We start from the raw sequence: 18,127 nt of genomic DNA on the forward strand, positions 1-18,127 counted from the left end.
GTCATTTTCATCCAACGTGGTTAGCTGGCTAGTATTGACGAAACCGTTTTAGTACAAACCAACTAACAGATAAAGAAAACCTGACAACTCGGGTGTTTCATTGCAGGACGCAAGTCCAGTCCCATGTGGTGAGGATCTGATGCAGGACGTACACTGCACATAACCAAACTATGCACCAGTATAACCACGAAAGGGGTAGTACTGATGTAGTTATGACGTAACCGTTATTTTCTTGATCAATCACAATCTGTGTAAATCTCTACGAGAAAGCTATGAGCAAAGTTTAAAATGAGTCTGACCTATTCAGGTTTACCACTGTTTATCATTTCAAGTCTTTAAAACATGGGTGGTCTTGACCTACTCCGTTAACCAATGCCCAACCCTCAGTTAATCTAGTTTGTAGACTGGCGGGGACCCGTCTCAGCTGATGGTGGCTGACGTGCAGGTTTGTACATGTCAAGGCGTGGGTGCACTGGGAACGTCCAGCTGCATACTTGAAACATGTTGTTGGAGTAGTCTGTTCTTTTTTCTTCCAGGTAAGACCTTTGTACAGTCCACTCAACTAAAGTCCGGATCAGGTGAGGTCCTTGTGTTACCACAATACACCAGAGGACCAATGGCTTATTTTGCTATGAGTTCTGCATATCTTTACTGTTGCCATTACCCCCGCCATTACCCCCTAACGCGAAAGGGCAATGGCAAATATTAAAACATATGTTTCTTTAAGTAATTATGACGGAAATGAAATGAAGTATAATACCGTGGTGGTTTCGAATGCAACATCTATCATCTCTTGTTTAAACCAGACTCTTACACATCAGCACAATGCACGTGCGTTTGGTGGGAATGGTTGCCCTAGTGAACGTGGCCTATGGTGTGGTGGTACTGAAAGAGGCATCCTATCTGAGACTCCCCAACCGTAACGGCCAGTACGTCGTCAACAGCAGAACAGCCAGGGAGAGCGCCTATGATGATGCTAGGAGTTACCTCTACGTTGTTGGTGAGTCCAGCATTTTGTATACCTTGCTGTTCTACTGATGCAGTTTTGGATACATTATTAAAGAATACGAGCGACAGATGCCCCTTTTTTACATGTCAGTTTTGTTTTGTCAGGTCGTGACACGGCTATGTTGCACATCATCTCCCTCGCTGACCCCGCCAACCCGCAGGAAGTCTACACTTACAATTTCAACGTCGCCGCCGACGGCCGTCCTCTGGATGTGGAGCTGTGTCGGGCGGCAGGGGTTACACCCACACTGGCCGTCACCTTTGACGGCCAAGATTCTGTGGCTTTTGAGGGACATCTGGTTCTTTATAATCTGTTTGAGAGCAGCTCAGATACACTTACTCCCCTCAACCCAACAGATCCCAGGATTACCGGTCAGTTGAATATCTTGGTAACTTAATGTAGAAAGTCCCATCACCATTTTCAGAATACTATGCAGATTTACCTACGATCGTAACATATGTTTCTAGGTCCGTCAGCACCATACCCGTCCTCGTGGCTTTTAATACAAGTGGTTATCGTCTGAGACCTGCATCACTTCGGGCTTCATCCGCACATTAAGCTGACACACCGTGATATAATTGGAATACAATTCAAAGCGGCGTTAAACCCAACTCACTGACACCTTGGTAATCAGGTCTTCAGGTCCACAATGATAAGCTACAATAATCATATGGGTCTCCCTCTTGTCCGAAATGCTTTTCTTCATAATAAATCAGCAGTCAATATAATAACTTTGAAGAGCTTGATATGAAAGAATATAATCCTATCGATATAGTTGTGACCTGTAATATGATCTGTTCCCGTCCAGTGGGAGCCCATCCTGACAACATGAAGTTCACTAGCGACTGCCGTCGTCTGGTCGTATCTAACGAGGGGGAGCCCCGGGTCGTCGATGGCACCTTCTATGACCCCGAGGGGACAGTTTCTGTGGTTACATTCTCCACAACGCCTGGCTCTATACCAACAGTCACAACCATCGACTTCAGAAAATTTGACGAACAGAGTGAACTTGTGTAATTTCAAACTGCAAAAGACATTCTACTTATATACTGTTTAAAAAAGTAGGGGAGCGTGAACTATGAATGCAAATACCAAGTGTTAGAACAGACGGTTTCGTCTGTGCAACTAAACACCAAAACACATCCTACAGTTTGCACGCACTGCACGCAGTAGCACCACACACGTGCTTAATGTGTCATTTCTGATTTTGACAGAAAGCCAAATAATCTCTGTGGACCATTGTTTCTGTCAATTTTACTGATTCTGCTTATCATTCAGTTGTTATTTACTTGATTTCATTCATTGTTTTGTGTATGAACAAGCGAAGTTGCGTTTGCAAAGCGCGGAGCATCTTTAGGCTGCTGACATGAACGAAACTGGCAGAAGTCAGCGTGCAATGCCCAATGCGTTCAATGTTTCATAGCCTATGATTAGCAGACTATGGAACAGGTACCAAAAAAAACAAATAGTTGGCGATCGACCCCGTTCAGGGCGTCTCAATTAAATGACAAGAGTGAAACATCGATTGATCGGAAACCAAGCTGAGCTCAAAGGGCGAATCCAATTGCTGCAAACTTAAACTGGAATATGAGATACTGACGATTAGAAATCATCAACATGCACATTATCTCCCTGCTCGACGGCCACGTATTGTGGCATCCCTTACAAATCGTAATTTCGCAAACAGATGTCAATGGTGAATACAACCTCGAAACTGGGGTAATCATCCCTGGTCACGTGTCATGTTTTTCACTCTACGCTTCTTTGCGTGGTAGTATCTGGGCGTCGAAATGAGCGTAAATCCAATGTCCACCTGAGAACCCACGACAGATTTGGCATTGGGCCAGTTTTGGTGTGGGGTTGCATCACTATGACTAAACGAACCCCACTCAATATTGTGCAAGGAAACGTCACTGGACAGTGTTATCGGGACACCCTTTGTTGTCCCGTTTGCAAGCTGTGTGGGTCGACGTTTTGTCTTCCAGGGCAACTCCCATGCTCACCATGCTCGAATCATCAATGCTCACCCTCAGCAGCACAACACCCATAGAATGCCATGGCCAGCAATGAGCCAAAACCTTTTTCTCAAATCGCTTTTGGGAGACTTATATGCAGTATGCCTCGTGGAGTGAATGAATGTTTGACAAATCATTGTGGTATTACGCACTACTGAACCGAAAATGTCAACTTTGAAATTTCCCATCTAACCCCGATCATCATTCAAGATTGTTGGTGGTCATGACCTCTACTGTCATACTACATACACTACTGGTTGTAGTGTGTTCCAAATTCATTCATTCATACAACTCTTACTAGAAGCTAATATATCTTACAATTTGGGACATTTTAAGTTATTTCCGGGTATCCCCTACTTTTAGAATAGTATATTAGTATGTTCTAGCCTTTCTTAGTGAATTTAACATACACTTGTATATGGTGCATTTTGAGGATTACCTCTCACTAAATTTAAGATAACTTCTTTCAGCCCGATACTTGATAAGGGCGTCCGCTACTGGCTTCGCCGTGACCCTAATGACCCTAGCAACATCATCCAGTTCTCCCAGAACGTGGAGCCGGAATATGTGGCCATCTCACCCAGCAATGGGTTCGCTTACATTACCCTCCAGGTAAGTCAACATGTAACAACCCCATTAATCTATATATCTGTGTCTAAACAAGTACATTTGTTTAAGTGACTGAGAGAACTTTGAAGGTGGTGGTATCATGATTGTATAATAATGGCCATATGGAAGAAACGTATTTCTAACATTTCAGCGTCTGCACGTTGTTTTTTTTATGCGCCCGTCACATCACATGTAGAGAATGACATCATGCCTTTGGGAGAATGCTTGTTCTAACAGACGTATCATAAAATTGCCATGTAATATTATGTTACATAGATAAGATATTATGGGAACATGAAATGATACGCAAGAAGATCATTCTAGGAAAATAATGCTATCGCGAGGATCGACCTGGAGAACTCGGTGATCACCAGCCTTTACGCAATGGGTAACAAGTCCTGGGAATTCCTCACCTTGGACGCAAGCGACAGAGACAACGGTGAGCACAATGACGTAGACTCAAATTGTGTTGGATTTCGTTTGGCTTACTCACACCAGTTCTGCTTTACGTGAAACTAAGTATACCAGAACTGTTTAACACAAGACTACATGTAAACTTGTTTTTATTAAGTTTATTCGTCTGCTATTAGCGGAGAGATTGACAATATGGGCTGTAGTCAGGATACACATACATCCCTTGTTCCTCAACTGATTGGCTGATTCCCAACTTCCAAGAGGTGTATTTGTATCCTGACTACAACCCATATCGTCAATCTCTCTAATATACACGGGTTGGGAATCACCCAAAGGATCTGACAGTTTATGAAATAAACGATTTACAGTCGAGAAATGTCGTAGATCGATTATCGCATACACCACCTCGGTGACTTTAATACAACATTGGTGACACAAACTTGTCTGTTGTTGGAGTCAGTATACATACACTGATCTTGTACATGTTTGTATATGACAGTCACTCAAGGAGCAAGATTTCTGGATATTGTACTTATAGCACGGGGATTGCAGGTATCGCGATGGCATCGAGGAAAATCCGCAGCTTGTACCAGCCCGACAAAGTCGCCTTCTTCACATGGGGGGCTGATATACCTTACCTGGTGACAACTGACGAGGGGAGACCAACCAACATCCCCGGGGTCACCTTCCAAGACTACGCTAGAGCGGCATCACTGAGTATGTACAGTCGACTTCAATAACAATATTTCCGTTGATACTCGTCAACGTAACATAAAAAAAAACATGCACCAGTATCTTATTTTAAAGACTTGTCCACAAGGTGTCTATCTACCTCGAATATAGGTGATACTGACTGATCACCATATGCACTCACTGTCCACAAGGTGTCTATCTACTTCGAATATAGGTGATACTGACTGATCACCATATGCGCTCACTGCCCACAAGGTGTTTATCTACCTCGAATATAGGTGATACTGACTGATCACCATATGCGCTCACTGTCCACAAGGTGTCTATCTACCTATAATATAGGTAATACTGACTGATCACCATATGCGCTCACTGTCCACAAGGTGTCTATCTACTTCGAATATAGGTGATACTGACTGATCACCATATGCGCTCACTGTCCACAAGGTGTCTATCTTCCACGAATATAGGTGATACTGACTGATCACCATATGCGCTCACTGTCCACAAGGTGTCTATCTACTTCGAATATAGGTGATACTGACTGATCACCATATGCGCTCACTGTCCACAAGGTGTTTATCTACCTCGAATATAGGTGATACTGACTGATCACCATATGCGCTCACTGTCCACAAGGTGTCTATCTACCTATAATATAGGTGATACTGACTGATCACCATATGCGCTCACTGTCCACAAGGTGTCTATCTACCTATAATATAGGTAATACTGACTGATCACCATATGCGCTCACTGCCCACAAGGTGTCTATCTACTTCGAATATAGGTGATACTGACTGATCACCATATGCGCTCACTGTCCACAAGGTGTCTATCTACCTATAATATAGGTAATACTGACTGATCACCATATGCGCTCACTGTCCAAAAGGTGTCTATCTACCTCGAATATAGGTGATACTGACTGATCACCATATGCGCTCACTGTCCACAAGGTGTCTATCTTCCACGAATATAGGTGATACTGACTGATCACCATATGCGCTCACTGTCCACAAGGTGTCTATCTACTTCGAATATAGGTGATACTGACTGATCACCATATGCGCTCACTGTCCACAAGGTGTTTATCTACCTCGAATATAGGTGATACTGACTGATCACCATATGCGCTCACTGTCCACAAGGTGTCTATCTACCTATAATATAGGTGATACTGACTGATCACCATATGCGCTCACTGTCCACAAGGTGTCTATCTACCTATAATATAGGTAATACTGACTGATCACCATATGCGCTCACTGCCCACAAGGTGTCTATCTACTTCGAATATAGGTGATACTGACTGATCACCATATGCGCTCACTGTCCACAAGGTGTCTATCTACCTATAATATAGGTAATACTGACTGATCACCATATGCGCTCACTGCCCACAAGGTGTCTATCTACTTCGAATATAGGTGATACTGACTGATCACCATATGCGCTCACTGTCCACAAGGTGTCTATCTACCTATAATATAGGTAATACTGACTGATCACCATATGCGCTCACTGCCCACAAGGTGTCTATCTACTTCGAATATAGGTGATACTGACTGATCACCATATGCGCTCACTGTCCACAAGGTGTCAATCTACCTATAATATAGGTGATACTGACTGATCACCATATGCGCTCACTGTCCAAAAGGTGTCTATCTACCTCGAATATAGGTGATACTGACTGATCGCCATATGCGCTCACTGTCCACAAGGTGTCTATCTACCTCGAATATAGGTGATACTGACTGATCACATATGCGCTCACTGTCCACAAGGTGTCTATCTACTTCGAATATAGGTGATACTGACTGATCACCAAATGCGCTCACTGTCCACAAGGTGTCTATCTACCTATAATATAGGTAATACTGACTGATCGCCATATGCGCTCACTGTCCACAAGGTGTCTATCTACCTCGAATATAGGTGATACTGACTGATCACCATATGCGCTCACTGTCCACAAGGTGTCTATCTTCCTCGAATATAGGTGATACTGACTGATCACATATGCGCTCACTGTCCACAAGGTGTCTATCTACTTCGAATATAGGTGATACTGACTGATCACCATATGCGCTCACTGTCCATAAGGTGTCTATCTACCTATAATATAGGTGATACTGACTCATCACCATATGCGCTCACTGTCCACAAGGTGTCTATCTACCTATAATATAGGTGATACTGACTGATCACCATATGCGCTCACTGTCCATAAGGTGTCTATCTACCTATAATATAGGTGATACTGACTGATCACCATATGCGCTCACTGTCCACAAGGTGTCTATCTACCTATAATATAGGTAATACTGACTGATCACCATATGCACTCACTGTCCACAAGGTGTCTATCTACCTATAATATAGGTAATACTGACTGATCACCATATGCGCTCACTGTCCACAAGGTGTCTATCTACCTATAATATAGGTGATACTGACTGATCACCATATGCGCTCACTGTCCACAAGGTGTCTATCTACCTATAATATAGGTAATACCGACTGATCACCATATGCGCTCACTGCCCACAAGGTGTCTATCTACTTCGAATATAGGTGATACTGACTGATCACCATATGCGCTCACTGTCCACAAGGTGTCTATCTACCTATAATATAGGTGATACTGACTGATCACCATATGCGCTCACTGTCCACAAGGTGTCTATCTACCTATAATATAGGTAATACTGACTGATCACCATATGCGCTCACTGCCCACAAGGTGTCTATCTACTTCGAATATAGGTGATACTGACTGATCACCATATGCGCTCACTGTCCACAAGGTGTCTATCTACCTCGAATATAGGTGATACTGACTGATCACCATATGCGCTCACTGTGTCCACAATATTTTAAAACAATTGTTTATATCATGCCATATTTGTTCTTCTATTTCTAAATATTTCCGATATGTTGTTAATTGTTCCGCTTATTGCTTATTTAAACCCTGAAATGCAGGACATTTCTCTGACGGTTTACCACAATAATGAGAGTGAGGCAGTTTTCTAAAAATTCTGTTCAATTGATGGGTAAATGAACAGAAAGTATAATCATTTCTACTTTTCACAATTAATTATAACGTCATATTTAATCTACTCATTCTTAAAATTACCAATATGTTGTTAAGTTTTATTTAGATCCTGAAATGCATGACATTTGTTTGAAAGCTTCTGCCCTTCCTTACTTTTGAAAGACATTGTTTATCAAATTGAGAGTGTAAAGCTGGTAATCACACAGTTGTCAAAACAATGTGTAAGATGCAAAACAAGGAATAAATTAAAACCAATATGGGTCTTATTGTGTTAAACATGCCGGTGTTCATTAAACATTTTGTGAAAACTATTTTATTGTAAAATAATATTACAAACAAAGATTTTTTGCCGCCGTGTCGACGCCATGCATCAGATTTCTTGTCAGTGATGTACCAATAAAGTTGTAGCGTTTATAGTCCCGGTAAACATTTCGGGAAGCCTGTGTTAAACGTTGTCTGTCCATGCACACACTCCGTATTCCATCAGTTCTGTATACGGTTCTACTACTCACCGGGTGTAGAGATAGGTGGTGACATACGAAAGTCGTACGCCACACGCGTGTAATACAAGGCTGACCTAGTTTTATTAGTTTTGATTGGATAACCATGACATAGCTTAGGTCACTCATGAAAGATAACGCCAGAATATTTTTTTTCATTCATAAAAAAATACGAAACTATTCGAGATTAACACTAAATTAAACCAAACAAGCTCGTCACACGTATAAAAGTCGCTTTGCAGTCTTTATTACTTATGCATAGATCTACAGCAGACATTAAAAAAAATCTAGATATATCCATTTGCTATGTGCGACTACAGAGAGATCGTGGTCTCTGTGAGTGTGCCACCTCTATATCTCCAGGGTTAGCCTTCGGTAATCGTACACAAACCTCTGGATCCTTTCCCGTAGTTTTCGTAATCATAAATTACCCGCCCATGATATAATTAGCATCTTATTGACCAATCATACGTCGAGATAAGGGGAAGGGAAAGGGTAAGGGAAGTAACTCGTATTACCTAGAAACGAAAGCCACCGCCAGTTTTATTGGACATGAAGACATTCTTTCCATTAAATAACCTTGAGGGCTTTCATTCAATTGCATGTCAGGCAGTTCTTCAATGTTGAATTTCTCGCAAACTCGATCATAATCAGTGAGACTGGCCAACCCAACATCGAAGCTGGTTTGTAACTCGCATTCTGATTGGTACGTTAGACCTTGTAATGTAGCCAATCAAATTGGCAAATGGAAATCAAGGGCGGGTAGTTTGAGATTGCGAGGATGGGTCCAGGGGTTAGTGTAGGTTTACCGAAATACGAGCCATGGAGTTATAGAGGATAGTGAGCGAGATGAACACGATTTAATGTGAACAGCTCAGTGTGGCGAAATCAGTGTAGACTATTTGGACCGATATCTAGACTTAAATCCGTTGGATGCTCCTCATGTGCCACCAATGTCCCCTTCGAAGGGTATGTTGTGGCATCGTTTCCCAAAGTGTTTGTGAATTGAACGTACACACTGCACGATCAGATCACTCAAACTGAACATTCCACACACAAATCATTCGAAAACTGCGTGGAAGCGTGCATGACAGATTTTTGTGTCCCAAAGCATCCGAAATGTGAACAATAACATTCCCTATTGGTGTCTGCTGTAGGGTACAACGCTGTGTGGAGATGACTGTTCTCGTTTCTGATTCTCATTGTGACCTTGTCCTTCGTTTGAAGCTGCAACAATGCAAGCGGGCTCGAGTTTTTATATTTTCAATTCCTCAAGATAGGGTCGTATAATTAACAACCTATTTCCCTTTTCCCAAATAGTACGGACAGGATGTAAAGTCAGCTGAGAGAGCAAAGAAACCGAACCATGTTGATTGCACAGTCCCGCTGTTTGACTTATAAAGTTTTCTTACAATCGTTCTGCGTACTGACATTTTAGGGCTTGACTTACCATTAGCTGGCGAAATTGTCAAATAAAGATCTTGAATGTTGGTGTTGTCATGTTTTTACACATAAAAGCAGGAACTTTTTATTAATGCGTATGCACAGAGATGTTAACAAGGCCCATATATATGTCGGGTGGTCTGTTTAACGAACGAAAATTACTGTGTTCATGTCGCAGATATAATCTTGTCTATATTTGTTTCCAGATTGGAATATTGACGACGCCACCCTGGGCTCCGAGTTGACCAATAGCGCAGAACTAGGTATAGACAATAGCAAGGTTATATTGTACGTGACTGAGTTGATCGACGCCCAAGTTGACAATATTCCTGCTATATCACGGCGGCCTGTAAATAACTGAATATTAACCAGGCAATCAGTGATAGATTGAGTAACGGTCACGTCACTGGAACGATGACCACAGAGTCGGGCATGTCACGGACCCTGACCACCTGATCCTCATTAGGCGGTTCTAACTGAAGACCATTTCTGACCAACTGTGATGTGTTATGTTGTAACTCAGCAGGCCATATACAACTCTAATGTGCAGCTCGATTTACAGGAGATGCCGAAACTATTCGAGGGCTTCTAGCTAAAGCAGCAATGGGAAGTTCAGTTTCAAAGGTGTATGATTTAGAAGTACCGTCCAGTGCAAACAGATTATTATGCTTGTATGCCGTTTGTTTTTTCAATATTTGCAGGTCGCCTGTACGTCTCTAATGTTGACGGGTTTGATGACACGCCGAACGTTCCCTATGCTTTCGGTGGACGTGGGTTCACAATCTGGAACACACAGTCGATGGAGCGAACCTGGGAGAGCGGTGACGAACTGGAGAGGTACAGTCGCCAGCACTTCCCGACTACATTCAATGGTAACTGCGCCACCTTCTCGCAAACCCCCGCGCAAGAGATGGACGCCAGATCCACGTGGATGGTGAGAGGACAAACCACTGTACTTTTGTATATGATTATATACATCGGAAAGAATAATGATTTATTTTATTAAATATCAATTCCAGGGCCCGGAACCCAATTCAGTGGCTGTTGGCAACTTCAATGGGCGTACAGTGTTGGTGATAGGAAGCGGCAGGAACGGTATGCTGTATGTATATACGTTGCAGCCTAACGTGAACAACCCCACCCCAGAGTTCCAGAGTGTGCACAGAGCCGGGGAAATAGATGCAACCTGGGAAAATCTGTACGCCAGGGAGGACATGGGAGATGCCATTATATCTGACATCAAGTAAGTCTTAAGTGAAAGATCCTCAAATCGGTCGGAGCCATTAATATTGTTGATGTTCATTATCCACAGTAACACGTAAGCTTTATCCCGGGCTGGTTGTGTTAGATATCTGTCCTTCAATCACAGGAGTCCATCAGTGGGTCCACAACACTTTATTTGTGATATAATAACTACAGCATCTATATAATCATGATTAGATGAGACAGACGTGACCAGGCAGCATCTCAAAGGCGTCAGAGAGCCAACCTGCCTAGCCCCTGTCCTAGGGTCAGGTCTCGACCAACAGAAAGTTTTTTAACTTAAACCAATAAAATCACTGACCAGCTGCCACGTATCGATATGATACCCCTCTGGTCAGCCTGCAATATCCCGCACCTCATTCACAATGTTAAGCTTCAGTGATCAACCTGCCATTCTCTAGTGTTAAATAGAAGCCTCTGACCCGCACATGACTCCGTGTTGGTGCTGCTGGCCATGATAATAATAGCCCAGCTGCCGTAATAATTTGTATTGGGCAGCCTTGTGAATATTAAGATAGATATAATTTATTTACTTATCTCGGAGAATATATAAGATATATATAAACTCCCTGTTAAAGCCTATACCCTGCCAAACTGCCTACAATACTTGCTTTAATGCAGTCATTGTGATCAGACTGGTAGAAATCAGCTAGAGGTAGCCAATATGTTGCAGTCTTTAGAACAGGTTTCTGTAAATGTTCGCCCCGCACACGGCGCCCTTTGTCAACAACACAAGTATGGGGTCGTTTAATGAAAAAGGGTTTAAGAAATCGAGCCCAAACAGTCAATCACATCGCTGTTCAATCGCGCCGGCCCTCCGGAATTACTAACCAGAAATTAGAAATCGTCTGCTTGCAGCTAATTTCATGGTTCGCGACCACGTGCCGTTTCATGTTAAAAAGGCGACGCCAGACGCCAACGCATCGCGCTTATGTGTTTGAAATATGGTTTGATGTCCAGAGACGCCTATTTGAATAATGTCTTTTCACAATTAACATCTATATTCTGTACAGAAGGTTGCATCATCCCCACAAACACGTTTATGGCGTGCCAATTATGTATAGAAGTTCAGAACTTGTTCGTTCTTATTGTGCACAAGAGATCACATTGAGTTGTAGTTGAGTGGACATAGAACTACAGAGACATTAATATTACCATTAAGTCACAATGCTTTGTTCTTCAGGTTCTCGAGTATCGGAACTCCAAAGGTGATCGTGACATCTGAGGCCAGTGGCAGCGTGTCTGTCTATACCCTAGTTGACGAAACATGGCCAGAAACAGAGTTGTAAATCCTCATTGTACAACTTTTACAATAAACATATCATCATCAGATTTTGCTTGTAATATACTCCCAGATATACCAACCACATGATCATTGTCTACCAGAAAAAAACCTACCCCAACAAAACAGTCTGCAAGTAACATATCTGCCCACCCTACAGCTTACCAGAACCAACTATCCCTACACAAAAATCTGCAAGAAACATATACTCTTTCACTATTGTCTACCAGAAACATATTCCCCTACACTAGAGAATACCAGGAACATCTATCAATATTCTATAGTCTACCAGAAACATCTACCCCTGCACTATAGCCTACCAGAAACATATACCCAAACACTAAAGTCTACCGGAAACATTTACCCCTCTACTATAGCCTGCCAGAAGCATCTACCCTTGCACTATAGTCTACCAGAAACATCTACCCCTACACTATAGGCCACCAAAAACATCTACCCATACACTATACTTTAACAGAAACGTAAATCCCTTCACTATCGCCTACCAGAAACATCAACCAATACACTATAGTCTACCAGAAACATCTATCCCTTTCACTATAGACTACCAGAAACATCCACCCCTACACTTTTGCCTACCAGAAACATCAACCCATACACTATAGTCTACCAGAAACATCTACCCTTGCACTATTGTCTCTCTGAAACATCTACCCCTTCACCATTGCCTACCAGAATTGTCTATTCCTGCACTATAGCCTACCAGAAATATGTACCCCTACACTATAGTCTGCCAGAAACATCTAACCAAACACTATAATCTACCAGAAACATGTACCCCTACATAACAGTCTACCAGAAATATGTATCCATACACTATAGTCTACCAGAAACATCTACCCCCTCTGCTATAGCCTACCAGAAACATCTACCCCTGCACTATAGCCTACCAGAAACATCTACCCCTGCACTATAGCCTACCAGAAACATATACCCAAACACTAAAGTCTACCAGAAACATGTACCCCTACATTACAGTCTACCAGAATCATCTACCCATACACTATAGTCTACCAGAAACATCTACCCCCTATGCTATAGCCCACCAGAAACATGTACCCGTACACTATAGCCTACCAGAAACATCTACCCCTCTGCTATAGCCTACCAGAAACATGCACCCCTACACTATAGGCCACCAGGAACATCTAACCAAACACTATAGTCTACCAGAAACATCTAATACTAAATAACAGTCTACCAGAAACATCTACCCAAACACTATAGTCTACCAGAAACATGTACCCCTACATTACAGACTACTAGAAACATTTACCCCTACACTATAGCCTACCAGTAACATCTACCCCCTCTGCTATAGCCTACCAGAAACATCTACCCCTGCACTATTGCCTACCAGAAACATCTACCCCTGCACTATAGCCTACCAGAAACATATACCCAAACACTAAAGTCTACCAGAAACATGTACCCCTACATTACAGTCTACCAGAAACATCTACCCATACACTATAGTCTACCAGAAATATCTACCCCTCTGCTATAGCCCACAAGAAACATTTACCCCTACACTATAGCCTATCAGAAACATCTACATCTTTCAGGTTCAAACAGTTTTTTATATTCTTTATACATCACATATCGGTTACTACTGTTGAGTGTTGACATCCAGTTTTGACGAAATTCATCTACAACACACGTTTTAAATACCCCAGTGAAAGCTGTATTGCCCCCAACAGACTGGTTTAACCATACCAATCCCAAACCATGCGAAAAGGTTACGAACAGATGCTACCCAAGTATTATGACCAATGTCGTCGAAATACATCAACATGTTATATACTTTTCTTGGGATACGCCCTTCATGCATCCTGGTTAATTGTAACCAAGACTTTATCATGCGGACCTGTGCATTGACAATAAAGCGGGTAGCGACAACATTCACAATAGACAATGGCTTTGGGCGTTTCTTTTCCCACCTTTAAAAAACTGTTGCATGCCAAAAGATGAACTCGTTCTAATTGATCATACCGCTGGTAACCCCATACGTACCTTCCTGCGGGTGATCTAAACAGGTTATACCAAATAAGAAAGGTTGCCCTGCGGGCAATTTAATTTAGAAACCCTGCGGTTCAGTAGAAAGGGTGATACCCTGCGTGTGTGAGTAAAACGAAAATCAGTAAGAAGAGTGACACCCTGCGGGTATGAGTGAAAATGAAAATACTTTGGGGGCTGCAAGCCATAAAATGATAGTTTACGGAATGATTGACTTGCAAAGCCCAAAGCGAGGTAAAAACCAAGAGCCCCAAAAGTGATAAGAAAAGTATAAAATTGATGATATAAAACGATAATGTTAAATATAATACATATGAGAATTAAAAACTAAATCCAATATTGTCCAATGAGTTATATTATCCAGGTAATGTCGCAGAACAAGATTGAACAGAGTCAGGAAGTCAGGATGTGTGTGGATGTGTGTGAATGTGTGTGTGTGTGTGGATATGTATTTGTGTGGTGTAAATGTGTGTGTGGATGTGTGTTTGTGTGCGTGCGTGCGTGCGTGGGTGTGTGGGTGTGGGTGGGTGTGTGTGTGGGTGGGTGTGTGTGTGGGTGGGGGGGGGTGAGTGGTTATGTGGGTGTGTGTATGTAGGTGTGGATGTGTGGGTGGTTGTGTGTGTTTGGGGTATGGGTGGGGTGGGGTGTGTGTCTGATTGTGTGTGTGTGTGTGTGTGTGTGTTGGTGTGTGTATATGGGTGTATGTGTGTATGTGTTGGTGTTTGTGTGTTGATCTATGTGGGTGTTGGTATGTGTGTGTGTGTGTGTGTGTATGTGTTTTTGTGTGGTGTAATTGTGTGTGTGGATGTGTGTGTGTGTGGATGTGTGTGTGTGTGGTGTAATTGTGTGTGTGGATGTGTGTGTGTGTGTGTGTGTGTGTGTGTGGATGTGTATTTGTGTGGTGTAATTGTGTGTGTGGATGTGTATGGGTGTGTGTTTGTTTGTGTGTGTGCGTGCGCGCGCGCGTGTGTGTGTGTGTGTGGGGGGGGGGGGGGGGTGTAGGTGTGGATGTGTGGGTGGTTGTGTGTGTGTATAGGTGTGGATGTGTGGGTGGTTGTGTGTGTTTGGGGTGTGGGTGGGGTAGGGTGTGAGTGTGTGTGTGTGTATGTGTGTGTTGGTATGTGTGTGTGTGTGTTGGTGTGTGTGTGTGTATGTTGGTGTTCGTGTGGGGTCGTGGGTGTGTGGGAGCGTATGGGTGTAGTTGTGTGTGTGGGTGTATGTGTGTGTGTTTGTGGGTGGGTGTGAGTGTAGGTGTGAATGTGAGGGTGGTTGTGGGTGGGGGATGGGGTGTGTGTGTGTGTGTGAGTGTGTGTGTGGATGTGTGTGTATGTGTATGGGTGTATGTTTGGATGTGGGTGTGTTGATGTGGTTGTGTGGTGTGGTTGTGTGTGTGGTCATGTGTGGGTGTGGGTGTGGGTCGGTATGTGTGTATGTGTTGGTGTTTGTGTGTTGATTTATGTGTGTGTTGGTATGTGTGTGTGTGTGTGTGTGTGTATGGGTGTATGTGTGTGTGTGTATGTGTTGGTGTTTGTGTGTTGATCTATGTGGGTGTTGGTATGTGTGTGTGTGTGTGTGTATGTGTTTTTGTGTGGTGTAATTGTGTGTGTGGATGTGTGTGTGTGGTATAATTGTGTGTGTGGATGTGTGTGTGTGTGTGGTGTAATTGTGTGTCTGGATGTGTGTGTGTGTGTGTGTGTTGGTGTGTGTGTGGATGTGTGTTTGTGTGGTGTAATTGTGTGTATGGGTGTGTGTTTGTTTGTGTGTGTGCGTGCGTGTGTGCGTGCGTGTGTGTGTGGGGGGGGTGGGGGGGGGGGGGGGGGGGGGGGGAAGTATGTGTGTGTGTGTGTGTGTGGATGTGTGGGTGGTTGTGTGTGTTTGGGTTGTGGGTGGGGTGTGAGTGTGTGTGTGTGTGTGTATGTGTTGGTGTTTGTGTGTTGATCTATGTGTGTGTGTGTGTTGGTGTGTGTGTGTGTGTTGGTGTTCGTGTGGGGTCGTGGGTGTGTGGGAGGGTGTGGGTGTCGTTGTGGGTGTGGGTGTATGTGTGTGTGTTTGTGGGTGGGTGTGTGGGTGTGAGTGTAGGTGTGGATGTGGTTGTGGGTGGGGGGTGGGGTGTGTGTGGGTGTGTGTGTATGTGTATGGGTGTATGTTTGGATGTGGGTGTGTTGATGTGGTTGTGTGGTGTGGTTGTGTGTGTGGTCGTATGTGTGTGTGGGTGTGGGTCGGTATGTGTGTGTGTGTGTGTGTATGTGTTGGTGTTTGTGTGTTGATCTATGTGTGTGTGTGTGTGTGTGTGTGTGTGTGTGTGTGTGTGTTGGTGTTCGTGTGGGGTCGTGGGTGTGTGGGAGGGTGTGGGTGTAGTTGTGTGTGTGGGTGTATGTGTGCGTGTTTGTGGGTGGGTGTGTGGGTGTGAGTGTAGGTGTGGATGTGAGGGTGGTTGTGGGTGTGGGGTGTGTGTGTGTGTGTTAGTGTGTGTGTGGATGTGTGTGTATGTGTATGGGTGTATGTTTGGATGTGGGTGTGTTGATGTGGTTGGACTGTGGGTGTGTGGGTGGTGTTGTGTGTGGGGGGGTGTGGGTAGGGTGGGGTGTGTGTGAATGTGTGGGTGGGTGGGCGTGGTTGTGTGTGGGTGTGGGTGGGTGTGTATGTGTTGGTGTTTGTGTGTTGATCTGTGTGTGTGTTGGTGTGTGTGTGTGTGTGTTGGTGTTTGTGTGGGGTCGTGGGTGGGTGGGTGGGTGTGGTTGTATGTGTGGGCTCTATGTGTGTGGGTGTGTGTGTGTGTGTTGGTGTTGGTGTGTGTGGGTTGACGCATGTGTGTGTGTTGGTGTGTGTGTGTGTTGGTGTGTGAGTGTTGGTGTGTGTGTGGGTGTATGTGAGTGTGTTTGTGGGTGTGTGTGTGGGTGTGGGTGTAGGTGTGGATGTGTGGGTGGTTGTGTGTGGGTGTGTGTTGGTGTGTGTGTGTGAATGTGTGTGTGTGTGTGTGTGGATGAGTGTGTGGTGTGTGGGTGTGGTGTGTAAGGTGTATATGGGTTGTGTGTGTGTGTGTGTGTGTGTGTTGGGTATGTGTCTGTGGTGTGTGTATGGTGTTGATGTGTGTGTGTTTGTTGGTGTGTGTGTGTGGTGTGAGTTTGGTGTGTTTGGTCTATGTGTGGTGTGTGTGTGTGGTGTGTGTCTGTCTCTTTCTCCCTTTCTTTTTCTCTCTCTCTTTCTCTCTTACTCTCTCTTCTTTTTCTCTTTCTCTCTCTTTCTGTCTCTCTCACTCTCTCTTTCCTCTCTCCTCTCTCCTTTTCTGTGTGTGAGTGTGTGTTTGTGTGTGTGTGTGTGTGTGTGTGTGTGTGTGTGTGTGTGTGTGTGTGTGTGTGTGTGACACCTAAATATCAGCTTGCTACGTGCCCTTCAGGATGTGTGTGTGGTGGGAGCCGCTGTATCAGTGTGACACTTGCCCTTCAGGATGGATGTGTTGTGGGGAACACATGTATAGTGGAATATTTTCAATTTGAACTCTTTTGGGACCAGTAAAAAAACTCTGTTAACGGCCAGGTCCGGATTACAGAGTCCATTCTAGACACAAGGTATTTCTATAGCAGTTTACGATACCGTGCTCTGATAACTCCTTGAGTTATGTCAATTTGAGGTTGTAGCCTCACACAAACACGCACCCAAGCATACACTATTTATCTTACTTAAGATGTATACACGTTGTCCTGAACCATATTTAGACTTGCACAAATTACACAAGAAAGTAGATATACTGTTCATGTTTTATCTCCAGTGAGCAGAACTATTTCATCCACCTACATACGT

General features: G+C 43.6%; 1 protein-coding gene across 2 annotated transcripts; it reads left to right on the forward strand.

The window, feature by feature from the left end:
* Positions 1–440: 440 nt before the first annotated feature.
* LOC139477893 (mesenchyme-specific cell surface glycoprotein-like) lies at positions 441–12,339 on the forward strand. 2 transcript variants are annotated; one of them, XM_071260336.1, is made up of 11 exons: positions 441–536; positions 807–1,000; positions 1,114–1,380; positions 1,818–2,022; positions 3,495–3,636; positions 3,958–4,072; positions 4,600–4,764; positions 9,951–10,007; positions 10,446–10,678; positions 10,764–10,987; positions 12,191–12,339. In XM_071260336.1, exons 2-11 carry the CDS (start codon positions 826–828, stop codon positions 12,294–12,296), a joined length of 1,689 nt encoding a protein of 562 aa, XP_071116437.1. In that variant the 5' UTR covers positions 441–536; positions 807–825; the 3' UTR covers positions 12,297–12,339. The 2 variants fall into 2 exon arrangements, with proteins under 2 accessions (XP_071116437.1, XP_071116429.1); XM_071260328.1 differs by having other exon boundaries at positions 518–578.
* The last annotated feature ends 5,788 nt before the right edge of the window (positions 12,340–18,127 follow it).

This window comes from Haliotis cracherodii, unplaced genomic scaffold (assembly GCF_022045235.1).
Source record: "Haliotis cracherodii isolate W230 unplaced genomic scaffold, xgHalCrac1.p SCAF_1, whole genome shotgun sequence".
In the NCBI taxonomy this organism is placed as follows: Eukaryota; Metazoa; Mollusca; class Gastropoda; order Lepetellida; family Haliotidae; genus Haliotis; species Haliotis cracherodii.

Bases quoted from the DNA above. Each gene is read 5' to 3' on its own strand.
- LOC139477893 (XM_071260336.1), top strand. From the start codon at position 826: ATGCACGTGCGTTTGGTGGGAATGGTTGCCCTAGTGAACGTGGCCTAT. The intron at 1,001-1,113 runs GTGAGTCCAGCA...TTGTTTTGTCAG, and splicing joins GAGTTACCTCTACGTTGTTG to GTCGTGACACGGCTATGTTG. The intron at 4,073-4,599 runs GTGAGCACAATG...CGGGGATTGCAG, and splicing joins CGCAAGCGACAGAGACAACG to GTATCGCGATGGCATCGAGG.